Source organism: Haliaeetus leucocephalus, unplaced genomic scaffold, assembly GCF_000737465.1.
Source record: "Haliaeetus leucocephalus isolate CR32 unplaced genomic scaffold, Haliaeetus_leucocephalus-4.0 Scaffold51, whole genome shotgun sequence".
Lineage (NCBI taxonomy): Eukaryota > Metazoa > Chordata > Aves > Accipitriformes > Accipitridae > Haliaeetus > Haliaeetus leucocephalus.
In genome coordinates this window covers 3,573,097-3,586,212 of record NW_010972487.1, presented here as the reverse complement: position 1 = coordinate 3,586,212, position 13,116 = coordinate 3,573,097, and the positions used below count along the sequence as shown (strand labels likewise).

The window sequence follows — 13,116 nt, the reverse complement described above, 5'->3', positions numbered from 1 at the left end:
AAGTTATTCTGGATTTTCAGTTTTCATAGTAGGATATGTTCCTTGTAACTTCAGCTTTACAGATATGATCGTGTGTAACAAGGTCCATGTAGTTACACAGAACAACACAGTTGGAATATGTTCTTTTTCTAACCGTGGAAATACAACCTTTTTTTTTTAACTCAACAGATGCTAAGCAAATTTGTCAGTATTAATAACTAAGACTTTTTCTCTCCAATTTATGCAGAGAAACAGTGCTTGTCAATCTCATGAAGAAATCAAAGAAAACGTATGACTCCTTTCAAGATGAATTAATGGATTACAGTAAAGTTCAGAAAGCTAGAGGCATAGAGCAAAGAAGGTATTTAGGAAGAGCAGAAGAGGAAGAGTTTCAAGATAAAAACATTGAAGGAGGAAGTGACCTTGGTAAGGTTTTATCTTCAAACTTTCAGTGTGAACAAGGCCAGCATTCCAGCCAGTCACCTACAAATACTGGGGAAAATAGATCACCAAGCTGGCCACCAGCTTGTGAGCCTGCACTAGAAAAGACACCTAATTGTCACTATAACAAGGGATGCTGTAAAGAAGAGCAAGCATCTGAGGTAGCCACCATTAGAGAGAGGAGCTTCAGCCTATTGGTTGCAGAATCTAAAGACTGCTTTGAACTTAGGCTTGCTGGAACTTCTACCAGCTCCTACAGAAAAGAACAGAAATTTCAGTTAAAACATTTTGAGGAGGAAAAATTTATCAGTGAAGAGCTGAAGTTTGAGAAAGAAGCCACAAAACAGAAAAGAAAGAAAAATAGTGAAGGTGCAGATTTTGGAAAAGAAAATGAGAAGCAAAAGAGAATTAAATTTGAGGTAGACTTGGTAAATGAGAAGAAATCAATACCTTATAAAAATAAAAGACTTAAAGAAAACCCTGCTGAGAAAGAGAGCAAAAAGCACAAAAAGGGTAAAAAGAAGCCACAGACAGATAACAGAAAAGAAGAGGAGCTACTTTGGGATGAATCTGTCTTGGGATGTTGATAAAGATTTTGCTTAGCTTTAAGAAGTTGATTCTGTCTGTAGACTCACTTAACCATTTTGTACTATAATATGACTTTTTTTAAGCAAAGTTTTTGTTCCAATCTGGAATCAAGAAAAAGCCTGTTTTCTTAAATTTTTGGGAAGTAGGTAGGCATCAGTTCTTAACCATCTTACACATACAGCAGCCATTGCAGTGATGCAAGTTTGAAAGTTTGTAATCTCTTCTGGAATATAACACAAATAAGGGTCAGTAGCTTACAGAATACTGTTTGAATTTCACCAAAATGCATAGCTTCTTTCTAATACTAATGGTGCCTATTATTGAGGTTTCTATTATTCTTCTAGGAAAGGACATAAACTCTTAAGATAAATAAGGGCCCTTTAGTGTTCCTGGCCACATCTGTAAACATTTCTCTGACAGATTTAAAAAGAGAATGTGAAAGGCTTTTGATTCCAAATCTTATTTGCTATTGGAGTTTTTTTGTTTTTTTTCTGGTTTTGGTTTTTTGTCACCCAGTTCTGAGTGGAAAATGAGTCTATTAAACATTGTAACTGGTTGTCAGATATATGTTGTCTAGTAATGTTTTCTCATTGTAATCCTGATTTTTAGTTTAATTTAGGAAACACAGAAAAGGTGCAATATGCAAAATTAGTTGCTAACATGAGGCTACGTTCTGCTTCATTCACTCAAAGTAAGGTACAGAAGGAGTGTTAGAATGAAGCTAGATTTGTGATCCAGAAAATACCCTGAAAAATCAGTGACAGCTTTGTATTTCCATTTTAAATGTTGTGTCACCAGACATTCATTTACAATATGGATTTACATTATTTTGGCATGAGCACTGATGTCCTATATATGTGCAATTAATTGAGAAACTCAGACGATGGGGTTCAAGCTCTTGCGTTGCTCCCAGGACTCTCGGATGAGACCTTCAGTAAGCCATGGACACTGGAAGCACATCAGTCTCTACAGGGCGGGGGGCAGGCAGGCAGGCTGCCCAAGAGAAAGAGGGGAACTGCATTGTCTGCCTCCTGCACGGTGCAGAGCTGGGGTTGCGTGGAGGATTTGAAGCTTGTGTCATGTTTTACTGAAAGCTGCTGGACTTAGTAAATACAGCTGAATTCTAAAAAGTGATCATTTAAAAAGCAGTTTCATAAGATACCATTTAGTATCTCTCATTGCCTTCAGGTTGCAAGAAAGCTTTTTCTGAGCCTTGATGTGGGACCTGAAAGCCATCACGCTGTTGGTTTACACCACTCAGACTGCGCTTTTCACTGGGTTAGTCTGTTTGTAGAGCCACCTGTGCTGAGCTGCTGCTCTCAGTAAATCTGCCCAACTGAAACTTTCTGTTGTGGGTTGTTGTGGTGTGGGATGGAGTAGAGACCAGGGCCTTCAAGCGTTGAATTCTGTCTGATTTGTCTTAGTTTTAGTTTTGCGAGTATAAGTAGTAGGTTGGAAAGCCCTGAAAATAATGTAGTCTGCTCTATTTTTTTAAGGATTGGTGTTTTGTGGTTGACTGCAATCTTGGATTTAGAATTTCCTGCTGATGATAAAGTTATAAATCTTAAGTAGTTAGCATCTGAGCTGTCAAATAGCTTAGTCCATCTTCTAACAGACAAGCTTAACTAGTTGCATGTACAACTAAAAGTTGAGCAGGAGCATGTAGGTGCCAATAACAACTCATTGGTCAGGAGTCTCAGGAACCTGAACTCAGAGGTCCATGGGGATTCAGCTTTAAGTTCAAAGTGTATATAGGGTCCTTGTTCTGGTCCCCTTTCCTAATCTCTCCTGGTCTCTGAGGCTGATAATGCCTCTGCTTTCTTCAGTGGCTCTTTTTAGTTGCTCAGGAGTTACATACCTTTCTGTATGTTTCCAAGGAGTCTTTTCCTGGCTTTCCTTAGCCCTTGCTCATCTGATGGAGTCTAAAGTCACACACTAATAACTACTTTTCTCATTATTTACTTCGGCAGAGAGTGGGTTCAATCATAATTTACTTATGCTAACTGTTGATGACAGTTGTGAGCTGTTGTAAGCTGCCAACTGCAGACTGCTTGTATTGACCTACAGTGTAACCAGGGAGGTTTTCAAGCACTCTTTCCTATATATACTCTTTGCTGTGAGAATAACATGGGCAACACTGCAGCTTCTCTCCCATGTAAGACAAATAATGACTTCTCTCAGGACACCTAGTTCAGCAAACTAGGCATTGTAAGATCTCTTTGATATTTGTGCCACTGTCAAACAGGGCTGTGCAAATAAGGCTAGTGTCTTTCACAGTTACTAGTAGGGAACCCTTGCTCCATATGGTCACGTATGCCTCCTTTCCTTAGGGAGTCAGTCTAAGAAAACAATTAGACCTCCAGCAGATGGAAAGGCCACAATGTAGTACTCCACTTCTACACAAGGAACAGACTAATTGAAGGGAAATAAGTGCCAATTTACTTGCTTTTGAAATAAGAGTTGCACTTTTGGAAGTCAGGAGATTAATAGCTCTGAAAATATGGTAAAAGCATGAGTTGACAGAACAAGAAGATGTTATTGTTTTTTTCAGTGATCATTCCCAAATCTGTACTTGAACTCCACGCTCTCCTCGCCCATCTACTGGAAAGTGGTTGCACAGACTACGTAGAATAGCTCTAAACAAAGTTTCTTGATATCAAATGTGAAAGATAAGATCCCAAAAGAAGTGTTCTTGCCACATGTTGGTGAAAAAATTATTAATCTGTGATGTAAATGCTGTGAATGAGACAGCAGATTCTCATCTGGCAGAAGTGACTCACAGCTCTAATTCAGGTAAGTGATATCCTATTTTCTAAGGTCATAAATAATAATTATTGTTCATGTGTTTCCTGATTGCCTTGTTCCTAGCCTTTCATATTTGTGCCAATAGTTATCTACATGCTAGACACTTTGAAATGCTAGGCACAGAGCTCAATGACTTTATTTACCTTTTACTGTAAATATGTCTTTTTTTCATTTCTTAGTAGCAAAGGAATCCACACTGTGTGTAGTGGAAGCTAATTCTGCTCATCTGTTCCTCGTTAAAACTACTAAAACAGTACAGTTCTAATTTGAGAAACAAACTAAGTCACAGATCTTTCTGTCACATCGGAGCAGAAAGACTTGCAGATCTGCATGGAGACCCCTTGGAGTCAGTGGTGTTTTATGCACGTATGAGGGTTCCTCTGTGAAGGCCTAACAGCACTAAATTTGACCTGTCTCTTTCAGTAAACTTGCTTGCTGCTTGGCCTTATGAAAGAACTGCCGTATATCAAAAAGGCAAGTTAAAACTGTGTACATGTAGCAGAGCAGAAAAACAAGGTTAAAAATGCTGTTTTAAACTCACCTTAAGTGAAGACTCCTGCATTTCAATTTTGGCTCTGTCCCTGGTTCACCAGGTCACCTGGATCAAGTACTTAATTCTTCCAAGGCCTCTTTTTTTCATCTATAAATGCTGCAGAAGGGTACTGTGGCAGCTTTATCCTGCCCATGCTCTGCCCCTGAAGCAGACTGCTGCTGCCAGTTTCCCCTCCTTTCTCCTGAAGGATACCATCCCTGGGACATCCTTGTGTCCCTGCATCTGCCATTCTCATTCACAGGCAAACAGATCAGCTTAAACTCTCCATAAGGGCATGCAAAATACTGTCACTTTTTTATAGTTTGTTTTCCTTTTTGTGACTTTTTATACTTTGGTTTCGTGACTGGCTGCAGTATGTGAAAAATTTGTAGCGAGATCCTAGTGCAAGGTCTGTCTGAAAAAGGCCACAAATGGAACAGGACATCTCTTTCTGCATCCTGTGAAGTGAGCAGAAAGTTGTTTTCATGGTGGAAGGTTCTCATTTGAAATCTTGCAACAAAAGGGAGAAGCACTAAAGTCACCGTGTGCATGCCTTGGACTCAGGCTGTGGTTTCAGTGGGGCACACTGGGAACGCTAACACGTGGGAAGTTAACCCCACCACTGGCCTATGAGACATATCCTTGTCATATCTAACCTGCTAACTTGTCCAGGCATATTTCCATAAAGGTTGAGAGGCATTCAACTGAAATCAGTGTAAATCACCTGAATGCAACGCCTTGAGCTGCATCTCAAATTTACCACGTATCTGTGGAATCAGATTACAGTGTAAAACAGTTGTTTGAGCTAGTTAAGAGGACTATTACAGCTTAATTAAATTAAGGTCTTTTTTTCAGCATATCGCTCTTGGCCAGCACTGCCATCCAACAACATGGAAGCTGACAGTGTGCTTAACGGCTGTATTTATCAGCCAGAACACCAAGATGAAAGCACCAGGGTTAGGACTGAAAGATTTGGATTCTCTTTCCAGCCTTTCCACAAGCTTCTCCTGTGATTTACAGCTTGCCAGGAATGTGGTGCCAGATGAGCTCTTCCAGCTGCAGCTTTTTTAACCTTAACATGTTATAGCTGCTGGTTCTTCACATCCACTGGTGGAAATGACCTGAGGGAGGAGGTTACAGCCCTGTCAGCTCTGTTGGTGTCTTCCTAGCTGTACCTGTTTCCTATCCTGCTTATATTTTCAGAGTGAGGTGGTGAGCAGCTAGGCATAGTATCTTTTTAACCCTGACCAGCTGTAGCAGTTCTTGACTGTACCCTTGAACTGGGGATGAACGCAGGTATCACAAAAACAGGTCACAAAAAGTTAATAAGAAACCATGAATAAGTACAGCGCCATAAATCTTTCTGTGGGAAAGCTTTGGAAAAAGAGCAAGTGTTTCTCATCTCTAAATAAGCTACTGTCCTTTATTTCAAAGAGCTTGATTTACAGTTGAAAGCAATGAAGTGCTATTTCAACCAGTTATTTCTGGCAGAGCAAAAGTTTAAGCATTGATTCCTGTTGAACTTTAAGAAAATTCTGTTTTGATTTCAGAGAGCTACAGCAAACTGCCTGCCCAGCTTTGCTCCTAGGTGTGCACTGGCAATCACTCCTGCTCCAAGGTGGAAGGCTGGGTGCAGGCATAAATCTCAATTTCCACAAGTGACTGACATTCCCACAAGTCTTGAACACCTGCAGGAGCCTACCTTGCACAATGTGCTGAGTACTGCTTGCCTCACAGTTGGGCTTCATCGTAGGATTGATACTCAGCAACACCAGGCAAAACCACAGACCCTTAGGTCACAGATCTTTTCTTCTTGCATTGACAGGCTTGGGTCCTTGCTATTTCTCTGCTTGAGACATGAAAGTTTGAGATAAAACCACAATCTCAATGGGGGAATGTGAAAGAAGTGGTACTTTTTCTTTTTTTTTTTTTTTCTCTGAGAGCTGTGGGGAAAACTGAAAATCTCTGTGTGTGGGAGGGAGGGGAGTTTTAAAAGAAACTTTTTAAATGAAGTAGGGTTTCTTAGAACTAACAATGAAACTGTTCACAGCAATGTTCTGAGCACTAACCTAAGAAACAGTAGAAATAAAGTTGTTTTCCCCAGAGCTAAGTGCTGTTTCCAAACCATCTTCATTATAAATTCAAGGTCCACAGGCTCAGCTGCAGTTATTGATAATATGCTGTATGAGAAATATGTTGACTATGATACCTCTTGCTCATAGCTAAGATTTTTCCTTCAAAATGTTTCTTCTGGAACTGCATTGTATCAGTGTCTATTGATGCTATTTCTGAGCCACAGTGGTAAAACCTTCCCTTTTGTAGTCAGCAGAAATTATGATTTCTGTTTCTCTTCACTCTTCCCTGTCAGTGATAAGTCAATGGTAAATAACATATTGAATTACCATGGTATATATACAGGTTCTCCTCAGAGTGTTAATCAAAACTCTGAAGTCTCTATCCTCACATTCATGCACAAATGAAGTCTGTGCCTCAAGAGCACGATGGGAGAAGCTGTGAGGGCTTTCAGCATCAGCACAGTTCTTTCTTACCCTGCCTTCAGCCTTCCTCAAATCCATCTATTGTGCTTTAAAAAAAGAAAAAATCACTCTGCCTTGCTCAGCTTCACCCCAGTTTTGCTGCCTCTCTTCCTTTGCACTCCCCATGTTGCTGCAACACCAGGAGACCAGTTGCATCACTGTCTGGTCAAATGAGTCACCAGGGCGAGGTAGCGTGTGACCACTGAAATGAGGCTTCTCAGCAGCTTGCAAGATTTGGCTCTTTTGCTCACTTCTTAGAGGTCAATAGAAATTTTGGTGCTGTAGGTTCATGCAAGCCCAGCTCAAGGGACCATGCAAGATGCCCTTGGCTCACGTGGGTTTCTCTCAGACAGCACCTAGGCTTGCCTTCAGCAGCAACATCTGTGCATGCACCGAGGTTCCTGGGCCAAATAGCTCATGTTGGTGGTACCCATGATGCAGAGGCCTCATGGCCCCTTGGGAAGGCACCTGTTGCATGTGTATTGCATGTAGCAGTCAAATTTGAATGTACATCAGCAATTCCTTCACAGGTGAGCTCCTTCCCTGCTCCATGCTGTCATGCTCAGGGTGGAAGAGGATGCCTGGGAAGCCAGTGTGAAATCAAGATCATGATAGTGTGGTTGCATCCTACAAAGCAACATCAGACATAAAGCCTACCCCTTCAGGTTTATACAAAGTCTGGGGTTTGGGACCCTCTGTCAATGGTCAGCAATTAGTGCTCCTGGCATTTGTGTCTGTTTAAGCACTTACAGATCTGTGATAGTTTTTGAAAATTCTCAGGATGAGTGTATGTTCCCTGCAAAGTTATTTTGTGTCACTCTGTGAGGTTATCTGCACTCACAGCCTAAGCAAGCAGGTGCTATGTACTTGTTTCCTTATAATTGCCCTCAAAATGAGAGGGTTGTATGGAAGGGGCTTTGTTTTAAGAAAAACCTCTCTCCAGCCTGAGGGAGAAGGGGATGCCAGCTGCTTTGCTGCCTGCCTTCTGGTTTGTTTACATCTCTTTTTATCCTTCTTTTTTCTAGCTTGGCAAATGAAGAAATCAGACCGCATGCACCAGCCACGCTAGTTCACGAGTGCTGGTGTGCCGACCCGAGCGCTGTGCCTGTGGTGAACGTGGTGTGCCGCCCAGCCTGAGCAGAGCCAGCGTGCTGCCTGCCACACAGCTGCAAACAGGGGGCTCGCCGGGTGCAGGGTACGTACACCAGTGCACAGCTTGCCTTTAATCTTTCCACTCTGTACTCAAACTCAAAACAGCAAGAAGCACGATTTGGTGGAGAAAAGGAGATTTAGACAACATCTGCCAGCTGGTGTCCATCTCGACCTCCACCGTGTAGCCTTGTCCGCTCTCCAACACTCATCTCATAGCTACGTCATCTTTCATTATGATCTTACTGCTCCATGTTAGTCCTGGCAGCTAACTGGGTTAAGATTATCGGTCAGGTTTATGAACAAGCATGAAGGAAGCGAGGACAGACATACCACCACTGTTGTGGCAGTACTTGTTTGTTGGTGGATGTGCTGTTGAGGCAAATAAGTCTTTGTTTTTTTCTTTTTTTAGCAATGTTTTATAGAGTATTCTGATGCTATTTGTTTAGGGAAACATAGGCAAGCAGGCATCTTTGTAGCATTACTGCAATGTTTGCTAATGGAGAGCAAGGATAATGCAATGGGAGCCCCCCAGTGAGATGCATTTGTAGTGTTTATGCTTCAGAATATGCTTGTGTGGCATTTGACGAATACAAGAGACTTCAGAGGAGATCAGCAAATGGAAGCCTAAGCCAGTGTTGCCTAAGCAGTCTTGAAACTTAATAAATAAGCATCTATATCCCCTTGTAGGCACCTCAAAAAGGTGTTTAGTTTTGAGAACAGCTGACTACCTGCTGCTCAGTAGCACTAAAAATCTAAGATGATCCAATGAACTGTTTAAGAAGAGATTTGGGTGCATTGTGTTAGGCCTCCAGGTTTGAAACTTCTGGTCTTTAATCAATTTAAGGGTGGCTGAGGAAATCTGTAAAGGTCAGTGTCTACCCTCTCTTCCTTGGGAGTGCTTGCTGCATAAGCCATGGGGATTTGTCTCTCTCTCCCCACTGAATGACACTTGGCTCTGACAGTGAGGTGAGTCTGTCTTTGCTGCTTTCCTCTGTCCCCAGTAATGCCTGATGATATATGGGTTTCTGAAAATATTTGTGTCAGTATACACAGGCAAAACACATTTGTCTTATAGAAGATACACTAAGTGCAGAGCATATTGCTATGCAAGCCTGTGTCCTTTGAATGCATTTGGAAGGATGATACTAGAATAATTTGCTGGAATTGCATGAATAAGCTAAATAAAGGTTTCTATTAAAGTACTGACTGCATATTGCCAAAGATAGGGAATTTTTATTCCCATTTTCCTTTCTTGCTGTGCTGGTATCAGCCAGGACCTTCAATATCATACTGGACAAGCCTTCATCTGTTTGAGGGGTGGAAAGGGGGATATATGTACAATGCAGGTTGGTGACCATGCATGGACCGGTGCAGCCTCCATGGACATACAGGGGACAGAGCCCATGTGGCCAAATGAGGTGGGAGGGCCGGGCCTGTAAATCTGTGTCCAGCTGCACAGAGAAGTTATCAGGAGACAAAACAGGTCATGGGTTTGCTGGCCAATTTTGTACTCTTGGCCCAGGACCAATATGAGTAACATACCTCAGTATGATTGAGGGAGAAGTCACTCTGTGCACACCCTGTGGTACAAGCCTGGAGAGAGCAGTTTCCACAGGGCAGCCAATGTGCTGTAGGTGCACACCATCGCTCACCTCGTAGGTCCATGCCCTACAGCTGCTTTCTGCTCTCGGATCAGGTCAAATGGCATATCCACCTTCAATTCTGCAGATATCACCAACTTCCTGTTCCTCTCGATGGAATAAAGCCTTGCATTACTTCTAGAGATGCTGGGAAGAAAGGGAAACATGGTTGAAAGTTCATTTTTTCCCTGATATCTTCTAGCCTGCACTATTCCAAGTAACCTTGTGTCTTTCCGTTCTTTTTCCGGGTACCTGTGACTCTCATCCACTGGTGAAAATGCTGAGAACAGCTGGAGGAACAAGGACATTTTGATTGCCCCATGCTGTAGACTGCCTAATTCTTAATTACACTGTCTTATGTAAGCTTTGCCAAACTCGACAGTCGTGCCAATGCTAGATCTCTCTCAAAATTGGAAATTGTTTCCATTGTGTTTCATTTTTCAAGAAAATGAGTGAACCCATAAGAATTCCCTCCATTTCCCTCTGCGGGATATAACTTCAGTCATTTCACCACTCCTAAGAGTAAACTAACTCCCTGCTGAGTTATTCATGACCCCTTCTCAGCTAGGCTGATGTATATCTGATTGCTTCCTGAGCCTGCTGTGAGGAATAAATCAAGCATCTCCCTTCACACTTGAGTGCTGGCGCATCACAGAATTTCTCTGGGACTCTACAAAGCCGAAGAAAAGTCAACACAAGCCAGAATCTGTCCCATATCCCAGATGAGCGTCTCAGCTTTTTGGCTCTCAAACCAACTCTCCTCATTGTGCCTCTGAGCCCTGATGCTCTTCTTTATTGCACCTCCTAAAACTCATTTTTTCCATCCTGCCCATACATAATAAATTGCGATGAGCCAGGATATAGCATGCTGCAGTACATCACCCTCTGATTGTATCACTGTCCCTGGGGCTTTCTCGCTCTTCCCTTCTTACTGCTCTGCTATACTGGGTCATGTCTACAGTAAATTTACAGAGTGTAAATAGGTGGGGCTAGTATCCAGCTTCTCTGTGAATCACCTGGCGTGCTCTGGGGTGGAGTAACACTCCTGGGAGCAAAAAGAACTGGGGGACAGCTTGCCTCACCACTGTGCAGGGCTTATGGGAGTAAAATGTTTGTTCTCAGCCATTAAAGTTATCTTACAGAGGGGTCATAACCTGAGCACTGCAGCAGACAGTCAAGTGCTGCATCGAGATCGAACCCTCCAGGGTATCAATCTGCCTGCTACTACTTTTGCTTTTATAGAATTCCTTTGACGTGCAGTGGCTTACAAAATGCATGAGGTTTGAAAGACATCAGCACCGAGAGGTTTTAAGCCAGATGAATCCCCTCTCTGTGAATATGCAGGCACCTTGTAGGTGCTGGGTGAAGGAAGAGAGCTTTGCAATGTTGTGCTCAAAGCCAGGAGTCCTGAAGGATGATTTTGAGTGACAGTTGTGCTCAAGAAGCAAGAAAACTGGTGTTAAGGAAGGTGGAAAGCACCTGGTGGAGGAAGGGGATAAAAGTTAGAGAGGGAAAGAGTAGAAAAAGGAGAGCTGTGGCCAAGCCTTGAGTCTGAAAGGCAAAGTTTATGCTGGAGAGTGACATTGGTCAAATGCTGATGATGGGTTTGGGGAGGCAGCTGTGACAGAGAGCTCAGACAGACAGACAGGCATCTGCCAGCCTGGCCCTGCCTGAGGAGTTAGGAAATTAACCTTGACAGTCTTCAGGGCTTCAGAGGAAGAACTCCCTGAAAAAAATTCCAAGCTTTTTTTGAACATTTTCATGAAAATACAATGATGCTAACATGTTTGGGGCTGGGTAATCAAAGTCTGAGCTTTTTCTGAGCAACACACTCAAATACAAGCCTAGCTAGGGGAAAACCCAGGCTCAAATTCCTTCTGCATTTGATTTGAGCCAATGTGGGATGTATTCCCACATAGGTTCAGGGTAGCTGTTAGGTCTTTACCCCAGGACTGGCTCTGGAGGTGGCCCCATGCGGCCACGATCCAGATATCTCCATGTAGCCCCTCACCTTTGCTTCAGAGGAGATGGAGACTCTCCGTGACTGCTCACATGGAGTGAGGACATGCAGTGGCACCTCCACGTGGCTGCAGAGCACATCCCAAAACTGGCAGGATTCTCTGCAGCAGGTACCGAAGAGAAATAATAGAGTATCCCTGAAGTTCCATGAGACGTATCCAGAGATAAGCAGATCCTCTGGAGGACAGGCTTCTTGGGTTAAATTATGTGTTTGGTACCTTTCCGTCCCTTGTGGGTTCTTCTTAGACTCTCCAGAGGACCCCAGCATTTCTGCTGTCACCACCAAGGGTTATTTTTACAGCACTTCTTCCACTTGAGTCAAAATTCCACACGTTAGCCCCTAGTTTTTCAAAAGTTAATCTGAATTACTACCACCAGGACTAGACCAGTGGGGCTAATGACCTGCTCACATTGATCTTCTCAGCCTAAAGCGGAGGCAGCCAGGCTGGGCTAGCTCTGAAAACCACCTCTTTGATCTACCTGGTTGGAACCGAGGAAGGCTGGTGCGTTGCGGATGGGTTGGGGGTTTCCACAGGCCACAACTTGCATGCTCTGCACAGGCAGACTCCCTGCCGCTCCAGAGCACAGAGGACAGGGATATAAACGGAATAAATCCAATCACATTACACATTTGGCTCAGAAAGGCAGGCAAGTTTGGGTAGAATCTTTTATGAAACAACTGGAAAAGCAGACAAAACCTGTGGCTCAAGGTCCTGCCCCCAGCTGCACCCAAAGTTTTCGCAGCCACAGCGACACTGCTGTTGCCGAGAAAACAACCCTCCTCGGTTTGTGGTGATAAACAAGTGACACAAAAAAGCGCAGAAAATGTCAGTTTTGCAAACCTTCCAAACCTACATGCATGCATGTGCTGGTTCTGCAGAGGGCAGCAGCTCGTTGCAGCTGCAGAGGATGCTGCTGCCGCATCCAGCAGCTGTGCAGGGGTCTGCATTCAGCTAAAACCTGCGTGTAGATGTAGGAACTCCTTTCCCTATGGCTCTACCACCATCCCGGGGCCAACCCCTGCTGTGCCACACTGTCCCAGTGCAAGTTTGGGACTGCAGAGTGGATAATGTGAATTTTCTGTGGTTCCTTTTCCCCCCTCCAGGCTCCCAAAACAGGTTAGAGGGGTAAAGGCTTTGTGTAAAGGGGTAATTATTCACAGGGAAATTAATTCTCGTGAGACATGTAAGGTGTTAGCAAGTAAGAAAGGTGCTTTAACCAAAATAACAATATGTTTTCTGTGAGGCTTTGTTATGGGTAATATGAAGGGAACAGCAGAGCACAGAGGGCACCGGCCCTTTCCCAGGTGGGTGGGAGGGCTGGGGGGAGAGTTCAACCTCCCGTCCTAAGGGTGAAAGGGGTGTTTTCGTGGTGCTTGCAGGGGGAAAAAGGGTTTCTGTGGTTTTAGACAGTGATTTATTTA

The 13,116-nt window shown here is 43.3% G+C and overlaps 1 protein-coding gene across 1 annotated transcript; it reads left to right on the top strand.

Annotated features, from left to right (window-relative positions):
- The first annotated feature begins 218 nt into the window (after positions 1–218).
- On the top strand, positions 219–1,007 carry KRCC1 (lysine-rich coiled-coil 1). The gene has a single exon (XM_010577991.1). The coding sequence runs from the start codon at positions 249–251 to the stop codon at positions 1,005–1,007; it is 759 nt and encodes a 252-aa protein (XP_010576293.1). The 5' UTR covers positions 219–248.
- The last annotated feature ends 12,109 nt before the right edge of the window (positions 1,008–13,116 follow it).

Bases quoted from the DNA above. Each gene is read 5' to 3' on its own strand.
- KRCC1 (XM_010577991.1), top strand. From the start codon at position 249: ATGAAGAAATCAAAGAAAACGTATGACTCCTTTCAAGATGAATTAATG.